At 41.1% G+C, this 17958-nt stretch overlaps 1 protein-coding gene across 2 annotated transcripts in view; it reads right to left on the bottom strand.

Moving 5' to 3' along the window:
• The window catches only part of MED4 (mediator complex subunit 4), a 46502-nt gene that overhangs the window by 7757 nt on the left and 20787 nt on the right, over positions 1-17958 (bottom strand). Inside the window, exons 1-4 of one of the 2 annotated variants that reach the window (XM_040448425.1) lie at positions 14969-15042; positions 13176-13489; positions 5715-5781; positions 553-723 (exon numbers count right to left, since the gene is read on the bottom strand). In XM_040448425.1, the coding sequence (XP_040304359.1) occupies positions 553-723; positions 5715-5781; positions 13176-13300 (363 nt within the window). In that variant the 5' untranslated portion in view covers positions 13301-13489; positions 14969-15042. Of the gene's footprint in view, positions 1-552; positions 724-5714; positions 5782-13175; positions 13490-14968; positions 15043-17958 lie in introns of those variants that run through there. The other variant, XM_040448426.1, reaches the window with a different exon arrangement.

The following is a 17958-nucleotide window of genomic DNA, read 5'->3' as shown; positions in this document are numbered from 1 at the left end:
ATATAACAATTACATTAGTTAGTATTTAGTGAAATAACCGGGTAAATATGAGCAAAGAAATTGCTTTTTTGAAATAGTAGCCAAGAACTAGAGTCCTGGGGACATATGCCCAAATCCACCTAGTTTAGAATGGAGGATGAAATAAGTTAATGTCAGTTTTAATCAATTTATAAAATTGGTACATATTTCTACTGATTTCAAAATATTTTTAAAGTTGAAGTAAAGATTTAGATTACTAATAACTGAAAACTTCTATCAGGACAGGATAAAAGTACAACTTCTATTAATTCAATTCAATTCCATTAGTTCTATTAATTCAACACTGTGAAATCTTTAAATGATGAAAATATGGTTCAAAAGTAATGCAGACTACCTTAAAACATTAAGTTAAAAAGGGATGACAATGCCCTTTCATTCAAACTGTCAAGTTCTCATTTTTACACTTAGGAACTTAAGTTTTCTGCCAATTCAAAATACTTTAAAACAGATTTATTTTTCAGAAATAATTAAACAATATCCTTTTTTTTTTTACCTCCTCTTCTATGAACTTACCAATATTTGTTCTGCTTCCTTTAGCTGTTTTTGTAGTTGTTGAATATCACTGTCTCTCTTCTCTACTTCCTTTTCTAAAACTTGCATTTCATGATGGATTTTTCCCTGATTAAGTGCCAATTTCATCAGTTCTTGAAATTCCCCATCTCTGTGAATTAACAACTCCAGGACCTATCAGATATTGATTAAAGCAGACAACAGAATATTGAAAAGTGACATTCCAATGAAACAAAGAGTCTACGTGTAAATTGGCTAGGCTATAAAATGTTAACACCTCCAAGTATTATTCTACTCAATGTTAAGAATAAAAATAACCTACTTCTGATTATTTTGGAAAAAAGATTATCAAGACTTTTTACTTTTTCTCATTACATGCTATTCTTTCATGCAAATAAGAACTACCAATATGCCAAAATGAGGTTTATTCACTTCCCAGGAAAGATAAAATTTTTGTGTATCCTTAAAAATACAAAATAAACAGCCTGACTTAAAAAATGAGCAAAGGAAAACTGATGCAAGCCACTCTGGAAAACACTATGGAGGTTCCTCAAAAAATTAAAAATAGAACCCTACAACCCAGCAATTGCACTACTAGGTATTTATCCAAGGGATACAGGTATGCTGTTTCGAGGGGGCACACGCACCCCAATGTTTACAGCAGCACTATTAACAATGGCCAAAGTATGGAAAGAGCCCAAATGTCCATTGACGGATGAACGGATACAGACGATGTGGTATACATATACAATGGAGTTATTACTCGGCAATCAAAAAGAACGAAATCTCGTCATTTGCAACTATGTGGATGGAACTAGAGGGTATTATGCTAAGCGAAATTAGTCAGAGAAAGACAAATATTATAGACTTCCCTCCTATGAGGACTTTAAGACACAGAACAGATGAACACAAGGGAAGGGAAGCAAAAATATAAAAACAAGGAGGGGGACAAAACATAAGACTCTTTAATATAGAGAACAAACAGAGGGTTATGGGAAGGGGTGTGGGAGGGGGGATGGGCTAAATGGGTAAGGGGCATTAAGGAATCTATTCTTGAAGTCACTGTTGCACTATATGCTAACTAATTTGGATGTGAATTTTAAAAAAATTTAATTTAAATTTTTAAAAAAGTGCAAAGGAAATGAATAGACCTTTTTCTAAAGACATACAAATGAACAAAGGTACATGAAAAGGTGCTCAACATCACTAATTACCAGGGAAATGCAAATGAAAACCACAACTGGATATCACCTCATACCAGTTACAACAGTTGTAATAAAAAAAAAAAAAAAAAAAGATAACAAACGTTGGTGAGGAGGTGAAGAAAATGGAACCTTCATGCACTAGTGGTGGGAAACCCACTGTGGGAAACAGTATAGAAGTTATTACTTAAAGAGTTAAAAGAGAACTACCAGATGATCCAGCAATTCTACTTCTGGTTACTTACCTGAAGAAAATGAAATTATTATCTCAAAAAGATATCTGCACTCCTATATTCACTGCAGCATTATTTACAATAGCCAATATAGAAAGCAAACTATCCATCAATATATGAATGGATAAAGGACATGTTGTATGTAAGTTTTTATTTAAGTTCCAGCTAATTAACATACACTGTAATATTAGTTTCAGGTGTACAATATAGTGATTCAACCTTCACATACAATGTCTGGTGCTCATCACAAGTGCCCTCCTTAATCCCCACTCCCTTAACAACCACTCCTCTGGTAACCGTCAGTTTGCTCTCCAAAGCTAAGAGTCTGTTTCTTGGTTTTCCTCTTTTTTTCTTCCCTATGATTGCTTGTTTTATGTCTTAAATTCCATCTGAGTGAAATTACGTGGTAATTGTCTTTTTCTGACTTATTTTCCTTAGCATAATACTCTCTAGCTCCATCCATGTCGTTACAAACGGCAAGATTTCATCCCCCCCCCTTTTTTAAAAATTTTTTAAAAAACATTTATTCATTTTTTTGACAGAGAGAGATAGTGTGAGTGGGGGAAGGACTGAGAGAGGGAGACACAGAAACCAAAGCAGGCTCCAGGCTCTGAGCACCCCTTGGGGCTTGAACCCATGAACTGTGAGATTATGACCTGAGCTAAAGTAGGATGCTTAACCGACCCGCATTCCTTTTTTATGGCTGAGTAATATTCGTGTGTGTGTGTGTGTGTGTGTGTGTGTGTGTGTGTGTGTGTGTTCTTTACCCATTCATCAACTGATGGACATTTGGGCTTTTTCCAGAATTTGGCTATTGTTGATAATGCTGCTGTAAACACCAGGGGCATGTATCCCTTCAAATTAGTAGAAAATGTGTGGTATGTACACACACAGATAGAGAAATACTATTCAGCCATAAAAAAGAAGGAAATCTTGTCATTTGTGAGAATAAGGATAGACCTTGAAGCCATTATATTAAGTGAAAAAAGTCAGCAAGAGAAAGACAAATACTGCACGATCTCATTTATATGTGGAATCTACAAGAGACAAACTCAGAAAAAGAAATCAGATTGGTGGTTGCCACGGGTGGGGGTGGGTAAAATGGGTGAAGATGATCAAAAGGTACAAACTTACGCTTATAAGACAAATTCTGGGATGCAATGTACAGAAATGGTGTCTATAGTTAACAATATTACATTGTATACTTGAAAGTTGCTAAGACAGAAAATTTTTGCAACTTAAAGTTTGTAAAAATGTACAGAGAAATGGGGCACCTGGTTGGCTCAGTTGGTTAAGTGTATGACTTTTGATTTCGGCTCAGGTCAAGATCTCACGGTTTGTGAGATCAGCCTGCTTGGGATTCTCTCCCTCTCTCTCTTCCCCTTCTACACACACACACACACACACACACACACACACACTCACAAATAAAAAATAAACTTAAAACATACATATATAAAAAACTCACACTAAACCTGTGATTTCATTCATAGTATTGCTTTACAATGAAGATGGTTTAAAAAAGAGCAATTTCCAAAAATAGTAAATAGGTGGTATGCAGATACAACCTTTGACCTATGAAGGTTAAAAAGCATAAAACAGAAAGTCTGGGTCCAAATCTCATCTTTCGTTTACCATGGATATAGTAACAGCACCTTATCACACAAGGTTATTGTGAGGATTTATGATATAATGCATGTAAAGTACACACAGGAAGAGCCCAATAAAGGCTAGCTATCATCATCACTACCCCACTACAGAATTAAGATGCAATCTTACCTAAATACCCTTACTTAACTGTGCGAAGTGGGGAATAATACTTCAAGAAAGGAAATGGCTATCAAAATTCAGAATCAATTTTAAAACTGTTAACAAAAATTTGTTAAAGAGTAAAAAGTATAGACCTGTCTCTTCAAGTTCCTTTCGATATGAAGTTCTTCTCATTTTTATAGGACTCAGACAAAAGACTGAGCTGTATCTTCTGTCCATGTATTAAAAGTATTTACTTTGAATAATAGTTTCTTCTATAAAAAGTAGTATATTCTACTTAATATACCTACAGTCCCTATTCTTCTCAAGTCACAAGAGAAAGCAGGGTTTCCACTTCTATAAAAGTATATTTAAAAAGTTATTATCCAACTTGTTGTTTCACAACACGTTTCAAGAAGTTTACAGTTTGACCTATATTGTATACTACCATAGAGCAGTAAAGATTCTTTGGAGATTTTATTGTTGAGTAGAGAAAAATTATTCAACTGAAGTCAGACCTCGATTCTAGTTCTATTCATCCATCAACCTCTAGTTCACTTATCCACCCTGGAACTCAAGCTCTTTTATAACACAGGAGGTTATAAAGACCATTAATGTCCCTTCTAAGTAAAATTCTACATACATGAAAATACGAATATTCAAATAAAATGGAGGCTAGAAAATTTTCAAATGGGCACATCACACTAATATTTAACAATTTCAATGAAAATTCACAGTACTAAGTATAACGTTTAATTCTGTTCCAGAGTGGTGATGATAACTATCCACCATTACTAAGCTCTCCCTATGTGTACTTAAGAATGCAGTATAATACATCCTCACAACAACCTTATATGACAAGGTACTGTTATTTTTAAGGACAGAACTGTTAGTTTTTAAAAAGTGTAAGAAATATTAGTGCTGATAAGACAGGTGTTAGTTATGACCTACTGAATCATCTGTGTGCCTGGCTCATAGCAAGCATATAATTGCCTAGGAAGTAAAGTTAGAACTTATATTTCATTTTGCTTATTTTGTAATTCTTATTTGGCTTCACAGGTATTTATGAATAAATATCTGAGACTAGCATTCTTTTATTACCATATTTCTCTATAAGCTTTTCCTAAAAACAAAATAAGCAATATACAAAGAACAACTTTAATATCCCTAAAATTACCAACTTACACTACCTGTAGCCTTATCTAATTCCCCCCTCTCTTCCTGAGGGCATTAATCCTTGAAGAAAACAGTTTTCTGATACTTCACTATTGACAATCAACCAAATTTCTCTGCCCTCAAAACATATGATAAAATTAAAATGATGAAGGGGTGGAAAGTAAAGAGAAAAGATCTATTAGAGATTTCTCCTGTCTCACATCATTAAATAGGCTAATTCTTCCTATCTGTTTCCTCTTAAAAAATTTTTTTTTAATTATGGCAAAAAAACACAAAGTGACATTTACCCTCTTCTTTAAAAAGTTTCTGGGTCAGAAAATCAATCTCACTGTAGAAGATTACAAAGCACAGAAAGGAATAAAAAAAATAAAAACTACTTATAAACTTAAAATCTACAAAATAACTTCTATTAATAGTTGTATGCTCTTTTATTTCTATTCATTTTCAGGATGCATTAGGGGGACAAGCCTATAATAAAAGGTTTATGGGAGCATTAACTTTCTTTATTCCAAATATTGTTTTAATATCCATTTAACAAGCCTTTGCTGGTTAATTCAAAAGACAAAAATGAATAAATGTGTAACTACAACTATAAGAGAAAATGCTATTCACCCTTAGACAACTATTTGCATCTTAAGCAGTATGACCTTATATAAGAGATTCAAAGAAAATATCAATTTAAAAGTTGTAATTAATAATTTAATAGAATTCAATCTTCCTATTTTCAAACAAAGTAAATGTAAGTAGGAAAACTGCAGTAAATAATGGGGATTTCTTGTTTGTAATTTAAAAAGAAGCCACTTACCTGGTTTTCCTCATCAGGCGGCAACAACTTTTGGTTTCTTGAAATTGCCAGCATTTCTATAAGTTCTCTAGAAAAAGAAAAACAAAAAACAAAACACCTTCACAAAGCAAATACAGTAGAAGCCTTCTCAACTATCTCTACCTAACTGACTTACTGGATTCATGGTACCCACAGTACGCTGAGTATTCACAGCCACTGCTCCACAGTGACTATGTGCTTGGGCTCTCACCAGCTTCAAGACTCAGTTTTGATTGTTACCAGATGCATCTATGCAGTTTTTACTTACTAGTGTAATTACATAAATTAATATCCATTACATAAATACCAATGAAATATGACTGCCAACAGAGAAAAGCTGTTTCTATAAAAACCTAAGCTAGGGGCGCCTGGGTGGCGCAGTCGGAAAAAAAAATTTAAACAAAAAGAAAACCACCCAAAAATAAATAAATTCAAAAAAAAAAATTAATAAAAAATAAAAATAAAAACCTAAGCTGAATGCTGGGGAAAGACTCAAGAGATGTCTGCAAAGGCCTACTTCAAAGAAGCAGGGAAAGTCATACAAATTCAGCAAGAGTCTGCCCTAAGACTGTTTGATGAGCATCTAAGTTCTCATTTCACTTTATCATTCATTTAAAGTAATCTCTACACCCAACATGGGGCTCAAATCCACAATCCTGAGATCAAGAATTGCATGCTCTACTGATTGAGCCAGCCAGGCACCCCTCATTTCACTTTAAAGAAACAAACTAGAAACTGGTAGACTTTGCATTATGGGTGGTTTATGCAAGAAAAACTCCTACATTCAGCACATTGGCCATGCCCCTTCATTTACAAATCATCCAGGGCTGTTTTCCCACTATAATGGCAGAATAGGGTAGTTGCAGCAGAAAATTTATAGCTTGCAAAAATCAAAAATATTTATTATCTGGCCCTTCCTCTATAGAAAAAGTTCTCTGACACCTGTCTTAGATGAAAGATTAGTGAAAACATAAGTTTATATGCTTTAAGGTAAAATAAAACAAGGAGTAGATGAATCATTTTTTAAATCATTTTCTACTTTAATTGAATTTTTTTATAAAGTTTATTTCTTTTAAGAGCATATGCACATGCGTGGGAGAGAGGCAGAGAGAAGGGGAGAGAGAGAGAATCCCAAGGAGTGGGGCTCGAACTCACAAACCACGAGATCATGACCCTGAGCTGAAATCAAGAGTTGGATGCTTAACCAACTGAGCCACGCAGGTGCTCCTAATTGAATTTTTAAAAAATTTTTTGATGTTTATTTATTTATCAAGAGAGAGAGAGAGAAAGAGAGAAAGAGAGAGAGAAAGAGAGAGAGAGAGAGAGAGCAGGGGAGGGGCAGAGAGGGAGTCACAGAATCCGAAGCAGGTTCCAGGCTCTGAGATGTCAGCACAGAGCCGACACGGGGCTCGAACCCACAAACCGTGAGATCATGACCTGAGCTGAAGTTGGGCGTTTAACTGACTGAGCCATCCAGGAGCCCCTGAATATTTTAATTAACCAAACAGGTTATCAACTAAGAGGGATTCTTACATATAATAAAATCCTATCTTTCTGGAATGAACATTTACTAGATATACCAATTTTTCCTATATGAAAATTAGTATAAACATAATATACACATTATAAAATATATCACAGTATTAAAAAGTATATCACAGTATAAAATATGCCACAGGTAGTATCTATATATTAGCTTCAAACTTGCTGACAGATGGACTCCAGAAATTATGCAAGAGGCACAGCTGCACAATTAGCTACCTGACACGACCAGTCAGCCCCAGTGTTTGTACCTTCTTGCTGGCTGCTAGGCTATCTTCACCTTCCTATTTCCATCTTCCTACTCCTACCTTCATACGGTTTTCCTGGATGGTGCCAATTGGACCCAACCTTCCCCACTACTAGGTTCTCGTACCACTGTGTATGAATTTGCTAATTAATGAAAAAGGGGGATATGGCAATGGAAAGTCTTCATTCACCCATTCATTAAATATTTCTTGAGTGCCTCTTATGTGCCAGGCACTTTCTAGATGCTTGAGTTATAAAAGCAAACAATGGAGGGGTGCCTGGGTGGCTCAGTTGGTTGAGCATCTGACTCTTGGTTTCAGCTCAGGTCATAATCTCACAGTTCGTGGGATCAAGCCCCGAGTTGGGCTCTGTACTGACAGTGCAGAGCCTGCTTGAGATTTTCCCTCTTCCTCTTTCCTTGGCCATCCTCTCACTCACACATGTACACATACACTTTCTCTCTCTCTCTCTCTCAAAATACATAAATAGACATTAAAAAAAAAAGTGAACAATGGAATTTAAATTCTAATACAGGAGACAAAAATAACCAAGAAAACAGGCAAATAAAACTAGGGTTATAAGAAAATAAAGCAGAGTGTCAGTGAGCTGGTCTGGACTGGGTAGGGTCAGGAAAGGATTCTCCAAGTGAGAGGAGCCAGCCATGAGGGAAGAATGCTTGTAAAAAGTCACAGCTATGGGGCGCCTGGGTGGCGCAGTCGGTTGAGCGTCCGACTTCAGCCAGGTCACGATCTCGCGGTCCGTGAGTTCGAGCCCCGCGTCAGGCTCTGGGCTGGTGGCTCAGAGCCTGGAGCCTGTTTCCGATTCTGTGTTTCCCTATCTCTCTGCCCTCCCCCGTTCATGCTCTGTCTCTCTCTGTCCGAAAAATAAATAAATGTTGAAAAAAAAATTTTAAAAAAATAAAAATAAAAAGTCACAGCTAGTTCAGGGGCCCAAAGATGGTTTGAAGAAGTGTGGCCAGAACATAGTATGCACTGGGGAGCAGGATACAAAATGAGGACAAGGGGAGGGAAGGAGGGAGGGGCCACACTACTGTGTCAGGTCCTTGTAGGTCATGGTAAAGGATCAGTGTATCATTCCAGAGAATGAGAAGCAACTGGATCATTTTAAGCTGGGAAATGATATGACCTGATTTATGTTTTAAAACAAGCTAAGCTATCTGGAGAACAGATTGTAAGAGGACTAGAATGGAAATGAAGTTAGATGGCTTCTGCAATGTTCCAGGCAAAAAATGACATTGGCTTTGACTGGGTCCGAGCCACTAGGATTTAGTAATGGTAATAGGTGAAACATGTACAGACTCAGAATATATTTTGGAGGTAGAGCTGGCAAGACAATGATGGATTAAACAAACATTTCATGAAAGTAGCATGTTATATTAATCATTTTCTGTACCCTATAGAGGAGATATAAACACTTGAGAATCTCTGATCTATGTAAAGGCTGGTTTCGGGGTGGGAGAGGTGGGCACTGGGGGGGTATGGTGGGAGATGTGGAATGAGCCTTTCCTGCCTTTCTTGCAAATCTGGGAGTATAAATCCACAGAGAACCTTAAAAGGGCTTGCCCTAGGCACAGAACTACAGGGGGAAGGAGAAAGCTGTAAGACAGTACATTCAGTAACCATCTAGAACAAAGTGGAAACTTCTGTCTTCCCCAATGGTAAAAAGAGGCTGAAGGAAGCCCTGAGCCCACTCTCTGGTTACAGGTGTGGGAGACAGAACCCCGTCCTCGTATAGAAAAAATTAGAATCCATCCACAATTCCCCTTAGAAATATAATTTATATGGGGGTTAGGTTGGGTATTAGTGGTATTACAGTTCAGGTAAATTATAGGTAAACAGAATTAATAGGCTGCTGTGGAAACCTCAAGACTCCTATCAACATGGTTTGTGAGGGACAATGAGTTCTGAGTTACAAACACGTTAAGAAAAACTTTTAGGGACGTCTAGACGGCTCAGTTGGTTAAGCGTCCAACTTTGGCTCAGGTCATGAACTTGCCATCCATGAATTCAAGCCCCACGTTGGGCTCTGTGCTGACAGCTCAGAACCTGGAGCCTGCCTCCCTATCTCTCTGTCCGTCCCCTGCTCACACTCTGTCTCTCTCTCTTTCTCTCTCAAAAATAATTAAAAAATAAAAAAACACAACTTTTAGACAATTTATTTAAATTTTTTTTAATGTTTAATTTTGAGAGAGAGGGAGAGAGAGAGAGAGACAGAGCACGAGCAGGGGAGGAGAGGAGCAGAGAGAGAGGAAGACACAGAATCTGAAACAGGCTCCAGGCTCTGAGCCGTCAGCACAGAGCCCGACGTGGGGCTCAAACTCACAAACTGCGAGATTATGACCTGAGCGAAGCTGGATGCTCAACCGACTGAGCCACCCAGGCACCCCAGACTACAATTTGTTGTGTTTTTTTTAAATTCATCTAAAGACTACCTAATTCTATCATATTTTCCAAAGTAATAAAATATACTAAAAAGCTATATAATCAGGTAACAGTAAAAGATACGTCCTAAATTTCAAACTTACTATTTTCTAAAAGCCAAGAAGTTATACTAGTGAGTTTTCTTTTCATTTTTTTCATAACAAATGCAAACACGAGAAAAATTTCATTAAGAGGATAATGACAAATTTCAGATTACAGAATCAGTATATGTAACTATACGATTGCTAACAAAATGGGATTTTTTTCAAAAGCCAACCACACTGGGACAACCTCACTCTGTGAAGTCTCAATGAATCCTAGGTGGCAAACTACAAAGTGACATCTCTTCCACTGCCACCACCATCCATCTCCAGGGTCATAAAAGATAAATTTTCACTTACTGTCACTCAGTCTTTCTTTAGAGATGAATAAATAAAACAGCAGAGTAAGTCAGGAGAAAATCAGAGGAAAAGAAAAACTTTTAAGGCAATTATTTATTACCAGGGTGCAGAGCACCTCAAGAAAGAAGCAGCTTATCTCCAATTTGTCACAAGACTCAGGCTACAAATCAACCAGAAATTAAAGTGGCATTCCTGGGGAAAGGGCAATAGAAAAACATCACCTTCTTTTAAAGAAATCAAAAGAGAACTCAGTGCCTCAACTAATCATGCACAACTAGAAAGCTGAAGGGGGAAGGTTTCAGAAATGCTGAGATTTTTTTTTTTTTGGTCTCATAGTAAACTCATTTTGTGCTTTATTGAAAGATTGTGCTGTGAAGATGCACACATTGCTGGGACTTAAGAAATGTATTCAGGAATATGCTGGTCTAATGGATGGTGGTACAGCAGACTGTCTGCAACTGCTTACAATCAGTTTTTACTAAAAGTTAGGGTTAAGAATTCTAGTTAATGTAGTGGTTGAAGCTACTAGAATAAATAAGGGAAACAACTCTGTCTGCAAAAAAAAAAAAAAAAAGTAGGATTCATGTTTTCAATAAAAGAAAAGAAGATGCAACTTTCTCTTGAGGAAAAAAGAAGTAATGGTATCTTAAAGTGAGGTTGATTATATAATGACAGAAAACCTAGGGTTGCCTGGCGGCGCTGAGTGGGTTGGGCGTCCAACTTCACCTCAGGTCATGATCTCATGGTGTGTGGGTTCAAGCCTCGCACTGGGCTCTGCTGTCAGCACAGAGCCCACTTAGGATCCTCTATCTGCCTCTCTCTTTGCCCCTCCCCCACGGTACTCTCCCTCTCCCTCTCTCTCTCTCCATAATAAAGAAAGTAAAACAAGAAAGAAAAAATAAAGAGGGAAAATCCAGGACAAGAGAGAACTCCACACTCAAGGTCTGCTACAGACTGTGACCCTGACGTGACTAGAAGCCAATGTGGCCAGAAGCTGATGTGACTCAAGGACTGCAGAGCCCTGTGGAATGACTGAAGAGCTCTACAAAGAATGCATCGGATTTCAACCTCTTCCTAACGAGGTCAGAGAAAAGCAAAACTATATTAGGATCTGCTGCTGTGCAACTTTTGAAACACTGAGATTCTTGAGGAAAACAAATGATCCACTACTCCAGCAGGTCAACACATTTCACCAGGCAGAAAATGCTATATACTCAGTAATCAAGGAAACAAGCAAATAGGGAGAGGGAGAAACTGGTCAATCCTAGCTAGATACAAGAGAATTCCAATTTAGTCTCAAATTTAACACAGCTGGTAAATTAATTATGCTATCTCAGGTGAAGACTACATGACTATCATGTATATGCACTCCTGCAGGTACCGACATCGTCAGGAAAACGCACCTCAGATATACGGCCAAATAATCCCGGAACAAGATCTTAAAAGTGACTACGGAGTCGTCCAATGTCAGAAGAAATGTTCAAATACCATTATCCTGGATAAGTAGGTTCAAAAAAAACCATAGTTCCCGAACTTGCAGAGTATGAAATACACACTAGGGTCACAAAACAGACGAATTATGTTACAGCAAGTGAGCTCAGAAAAGAAATGAATTTACTGGGCTCCAGAGTAAAACGGTGGGAATAATTCACTGACAATACTAGGGCAAAGATTTGAAATTCTAAGACCAAGACTTGGAACAAAAGGCAGCAGTCACCACTTCCCAAAGGGGGTGTCACTTCTTCAGAAGTCAACATAGTCACAGAAAAGTGGCACACTAAGCTAGACATTTGGTTTCTACCTCACCGGGCGGTGGGAACTTACCAAGTATTTCAAAGCAGAAAAGTAATACGAGATGCCTTTTAAAAAGATAGCTCTGACCCTGGGCAATACAGTAAGATAAAGTGCAGAAGCATAAAGACAAGTAAAACTTTCCGGAGACTGCATTAAAAAATAGTTAACGACAGTGGGGGTGGGAACAAGACGTCAAATCTGCGCAAGGTTTTAGGGGGAAGAATCAAAACAATTTTAACATCCAAGTGAATGTGAGGGAGTTAAAGAAGGCTTCAACTTGACAAACAGCCACGAACCATGGTAGACTAAGCAGAAAGGCATCCAATTTCTCCTACCTCTTCCACACACGCTGCACTCCTGCCCTCCCAAACTTGCAAGTATGTAAGCACCACCAAGTCGTGCCTGCTCATGCTTCCAGGCTTTTGCACATGCTGTTCCAGCTACCTGCCGCCTACTGAGTCTAGTGAACTCATTCTTCCCATGCAGTCCTTTCTCCAGGAAGCCTACCCTGACTACAACCATGACAGGCACCCTGAGTCCTCGGGTTCCAGTATCCCGCAGTGCACGACTCTGTAAAAACAGGCTCTGCACCACGGTCGCTGTTTACGTCTGTCTCTTCCCCTTGACACTGGGCTCCTCTACGTCGGGACCTAGTCCCCCACCCCCTTCACTACAGTCTCCCAGCGCTTGGGACCCAGGGGGAGTTCCTTAAGTGTCTGTCGAGTGTCCGTGGACGAAGGTACTCACACCGGGCGATCTCTAAGGTCCTCTACAGTTCTGACCGTGTCGGGGTTCCAGAGTCACTGTCATTATTGAAACGTCTTCTAAGGCGGGGGGTTCCCATGTCGGCGTCTCGGAGGGTTGCAGACCTCAAGTGCCAACACCTGTGTATCGTCTCTGGGAGCGCGGCCTCCCCACCGAGCCCCGGGAACCGGGAACGAACACCGCGGCAGGCCTGGACGATGCAGAGTCAGTCCTCCGGGCCCAGCCCTCTCAGGCCTTCAGGCCGACGGCATTACCTTGACAAGACCTCCAGATCTTCCAGCGCAGACAGGAGCCGCTCTCGCGTGCTGTTACCGCCTGCCGCTCCAGAGCCGCCTGCCGGCCGCTCCTTCTCCTTCTCTCCACTCGAAGACGCCGCCATGCTCCCCACAGGCCCGTTTCCGCGACTGCGCAGCTGAGCACTGGGGAGCCGAGGCGGGCTCCGGAGGCGGAAGCAAGAGTCACCGAGGCGGGGGAAAAGTGGCCAGTACACAGCGCCCCCTGTATTCCTGGAGATGCACTGAGGGCGGCGGCGCCATCTGATGGGCGAGCGAGAGTTTCTCAGTCTAACCTAGGGAGAGAGCCGGAGGACAGGGAGGAGCAAGGCGGTCAGGTTCTCCTGCGCTTTGTCGTTTTCGCAAGGAATGGGAAGTTCAACGGATTTCAAGCATTTGCGGAAATTGCATAATGACCCACCTGTTGTATCTGGTTCTTTGTGAAATGGACTGGTCTCAATATTAACCTATCTTTAATCTGCATCCCTATGATGCTAACCCCGCCTTGGCTGTACCTCAGACCCTCTCCGCTGTCCTGGACAAAATTTCACACCATTTCCTGTCTCTCCAAACCTCCAACACCTCTTTCCCCCAATTCCCACTCTCAACTTAGGACCTTGCTTTCTAACTCACTAAGAAAGAGGAGAAATCTGAAGATAGGACTCCCACACACTGCCGGCCCCCACGGGTGTCGGCCCGCCCCCCCCGGGCGCCCCCCCCCCCCCGCTAGCTGCTGCCCATGCACTTGCCTTGCTCCTAGCCAGAGAAATTCTCTGCCAATAGCTGTATCTTTCTGAAGGCACCGTAGTCCTCCTACCTCCCAAATGACAATGTTTCATCCTGTACTTATTCCTATCGCCATACCTGCTACTTTCCTAGTTTTAGAATATTCTTACCCTACTTTCCCTACCAGCAACCACTTTACTTCTTTGTTCCCCTCTGCAGCAAAACACCTACAAGGAGTTACCAAAATACTTTGTTTCCAATTCCATTTCTTCCTTATACCCATTTCACTTAGTTTTCATCCTCATTTTCCCACCAAAACTCAGATTGTAAAGGTCATTGAAGACTGCCATGCTGCTAAATGTAATGGTCAGCACTCACCAACCTTGGTGGCTCCTAGGCCCTGGACCTGTTAACATCCTCCTTTATCCTGGAGAACACTTTCTCCACTTGGGTTCTAGCATGCTGGTCTCTCTTTGTTGCTCTCCTTCCTCTCTGATCTCCCCTCTCCATCTCTCTGGCTGATTCCTCCACTCAACCTTGACCTCTAGACAGAGGAATGGTTGGGAGACACTTCTAAGTCCTCACCTCCCCAGCTCACTTTTGATCATCTCACCCAGTCCAGGGGCTTTAAACACTGTCTGTATGCTGACTCCAAAATTTGTATTTCCCTCCCCAACCTGTCCTCTGAATTCAGGCTTGTATGCCCAGTTCCTACTAGATCCTTCTGTTACTGCACAGAGAACCGGTTCTGAGCTCACGTGGGGCTACACTCTGCTGGAAAATCAATATTTGAAAGACAGGTAATGGGGGGAAAGGAAAGTTTACTTTATTCAGAAGCTGGTAACCTAAGACAGTGGGCTAATGTCCCAAACACTATCTTCCCTGTCTAGGTGAAGCTGGACGGTTTTAAAGGGAAAGACTTGGGAAACGGAGGAAGGTGCTCCAGGCGGGAGAAGCAGGTGCCCTGGCGGTTAGTCCGAGGTGGACCTGACCCTGAATAGACTTGCTGGCATCAGCCGCAGCTGTTTGGAGATACAGTCAGGACTTACCTTCTGGGGAAGCTTCGTCCTTCACTCCTCTAGGCCAGCGGTCTGCAGGTCTCAAGGCAAGTGGGTTAGTTCTGCTACACACCAGGGAACTTTGGTCAGCAAGCGAGGAGTGTGTAAGACTGAAGCAAGTTAGTCCTTAAGAGCAGCTGGAGGGCTGTTACAGTTCCCACTGGGTGTCTCAAATATATGGGCAAACCCGAATTCCTGATCTACGTCCCCTCTCGCCCAACACACATATCACACTTCTTGCAGCCCCAACCACCCCCCCCCCCCCCCAGCCCAGTTGATGGCAGCTTCTTCACTTTGATTTTTCAGGCAAAAGACATAGGGTTTTCCTTGTTTCTCATACATCACGTCCATCAGGAATCCAGATAGTTCTGCCTTCAGGACATGCCCAGAAGTTGTCCATGTCTCATCTTTCCGCTTCTTTTTTTTTTTTATGTTTATTTATTTTTTCCAACGTTTATTTATTTTTGGGACAGAGAGAGACAGAGCATGAACGGGGGAGGGGCAGAGAGAGAGGGAGACACAGAATCGGAAACAGGCTCCAGGCTCTGAGCCATCCGCCCAGAGCCCGATGCGGGGCTCGAACTCACGGACCGCGAGATCGTGACCTGGCTGAAGTCGGACGCTTAACCGACGGCGCCACCCAGGCGCCCCTATGTTTATTTATTTTTGACAAAGAGACAGAGTGTGCATGGGAGAGGAGCAGAGAGAGAGGGAGACACAATCTGAAGCAGTTTCCAGGCTCTGAGCTGTCAGCAGAACCTGACGCGGGATTCAAACTAATGAACCTTGAGATCATAACCTGAGCTGAAGTCAGACGCTTAACCAACTGAGCCACCCAGCTGCCCCTCATCTTTCCATTTCCAATCTCAGGTCCACATCTCCATCGTGCCTCAGCTGCATTTCCTGGGATTGCCTTCGCGCTGTTCTCTCTGCTTCTCCCCTCACATCTGCAGGCACAGCCCTTTCTCAAAGAAGCCCACCTGGCCATCCTTTTTCCTACTTGCAATCTACCCCCACATCCTATACCCTTTCCCCTGCTCTACTTTTTTCCATAGCGTTTGTCCTTTTCTAACCTTCTATATAAGTTAGTTGGTGGGGGCACCTGCCCTGAGGGGACACCTCAGTTGGCTGAGCATTCCAATTCAGCTCAGGTCATGATCTCATGGTTTGTGAGTTCAAGCTCTGCCTTGGGCTCTCTGATGTCAGTGCAGAGCCTGCTTCAGATCCTCTGTCTCCTTCTCTCTCTGCCCCTCCCATGCTCATTCTCTCCCTCTGTCTCAAAATAAATAAACTTAAAAAAAAGTTAGTTGATGTGTGTTTTGCTAATTATCTCTTCTGCTGGGATGTAGGCTACATGAAGTCAGAATTTCTGGTCTTTTGCTCAGTGATATTGCCCCAGTGCCAGAAGGCTGGGGCCCAGTGCCAGAGTGGGCACCTATGACTATTACCGGATTTGTTGTTGACAGAGGTGCTAAAATCACCAAAGATGCTGAAAACAAAAGGTAGATATCTGTAGTTTTGCCTCTAAATGGTAAAGCCTTATTTTCTGTCTTTTCTGTCCACATTCTCCTTAAGGATTCTCAAAAGCAACTCCAAATATTTATAATATCCTCAACCAGAAATGCAATATTCTGCAGCATAGTAGTAGACACTCATGGTTACTTTGCAACCCAACAAACACTAGTCCGGAAGCTTATTTCCCCAGCCAGTCACCGAAGTAAGTTTGAAGGCTCATGTTCAAGATCACACTCACTAAGAGTGGGGTAGAGAGTCAGACTCAGGCAATTCTCTCCCCGTAGTCAGGCAGTGAGAAAAGGAAAACAGACCAAATACATTCATTAACTGTCTTTAAGAAGCAAAAAACCTTGACATTCTATTTCAGAGCCCCTAATCCCAGGTAAAAATACCACTCAATTCAGGATCAAGCTTCCATCTCAAAAACACCATTTATAGTTTTTGAAACCATGAATTACCTCTCAGAAAGCTACTGGGGGGAAGGGGTGGGTTCCCAGCAATTTGCTGGTTTTTAAGACAGCAATTTCAGTTTTTGTGGGTTTTTTAAAAGGTTTATTTATTTTTGAGAACGAGAGTGTGAGCAGGGGAGGGGCAGGAGAGAGAGAGAGAGAGGAGAGACAGCGAATCTGAAGCAGTTTCCATGCTGTCAGTGCAAAAGCCCGACGGTGGGGCTCAAACCCAGAAATCACGAGACCATGACCTAAGCCGAAGTCAGACACTCAACTGACGGAGCCACCCAGGTGCCCCAGCAACATCAGTTTTTAAATCAATTATAAAGCCTCAAATGTGCCATTTAAACTGCTTTTAACAAGTCAAGTTATCTCTGGTATATCTAACTGGGGCTGCTCTACATCAAGAGAAGTTTCACGTCTGAATAAAGCCTCTTATCTCCTTCACACCCCTGTCCTAGTTACATCGTGAAACCTTCATCAGAAGAACTCATCCTCCACGTCCCAAAGCACAAAAGCTCCCACTGCCCCAAACTGCTCAGTGTTCATTAAAATTATCAGCCCCGTGGAAAGCATGGCATTTGTCTTTAACTCCCTACATTCCTGTGCCTTGAGAATAAAAAAACAGCTTAGGTTGCACATCTTATTCCCTTTAAATATTTGTGGTGTGGTTTCAATGGAAAGGCCTTCTGGAATGAACAGATCTTCTGTAAAGAAAGTCTCATCTTCTGCCTGAAATTCCCCAGGCGTCTCTGAAAACTAACCGCTTCTCAGTAACTCAATAGAAAGGTGGGCAGCATTACTGGCCTCCTTTCATAGATTCACTTGTTTTTTCAATAAATGTTTACTAAGCCGTGTTTATATGCCAGGGACTACACTAAATGCTGGGCCTGTAAAGGTGAACAAGACAACAGTGGTCAAGGAAGTCTTCCTGGAGGAAGTGAAAGCAGAAACTCCTAAGAAAGCCGATGGGGCAGGAAGACTGGCAGGGATTGAGGAAGGAAAAACTAGAGTAAG

The sequence above is a fragment of the Herpailurus yagouaroundi genome, unplaced genomic scaffold (assembly GCF_014898765.1).
Source record: "Herpailurus yagouaroundi ecotype Mexico unplaced genomic scaffold, PumYag 197, whole genome shotgun sequence".
In the NCBI taxonomy this organism is placed as follows: domain Eukaryota; kingdom Metazoa; phylum Chordata; class Mammalia; order Carnivora; family Felidae; genus Herpailurus; species Herpailurus yagouaroundi.
Note: the sequence above shows the minus strand (reverse complement) of the source record. Positions and strands in the feature narration are given on the sequence as shown.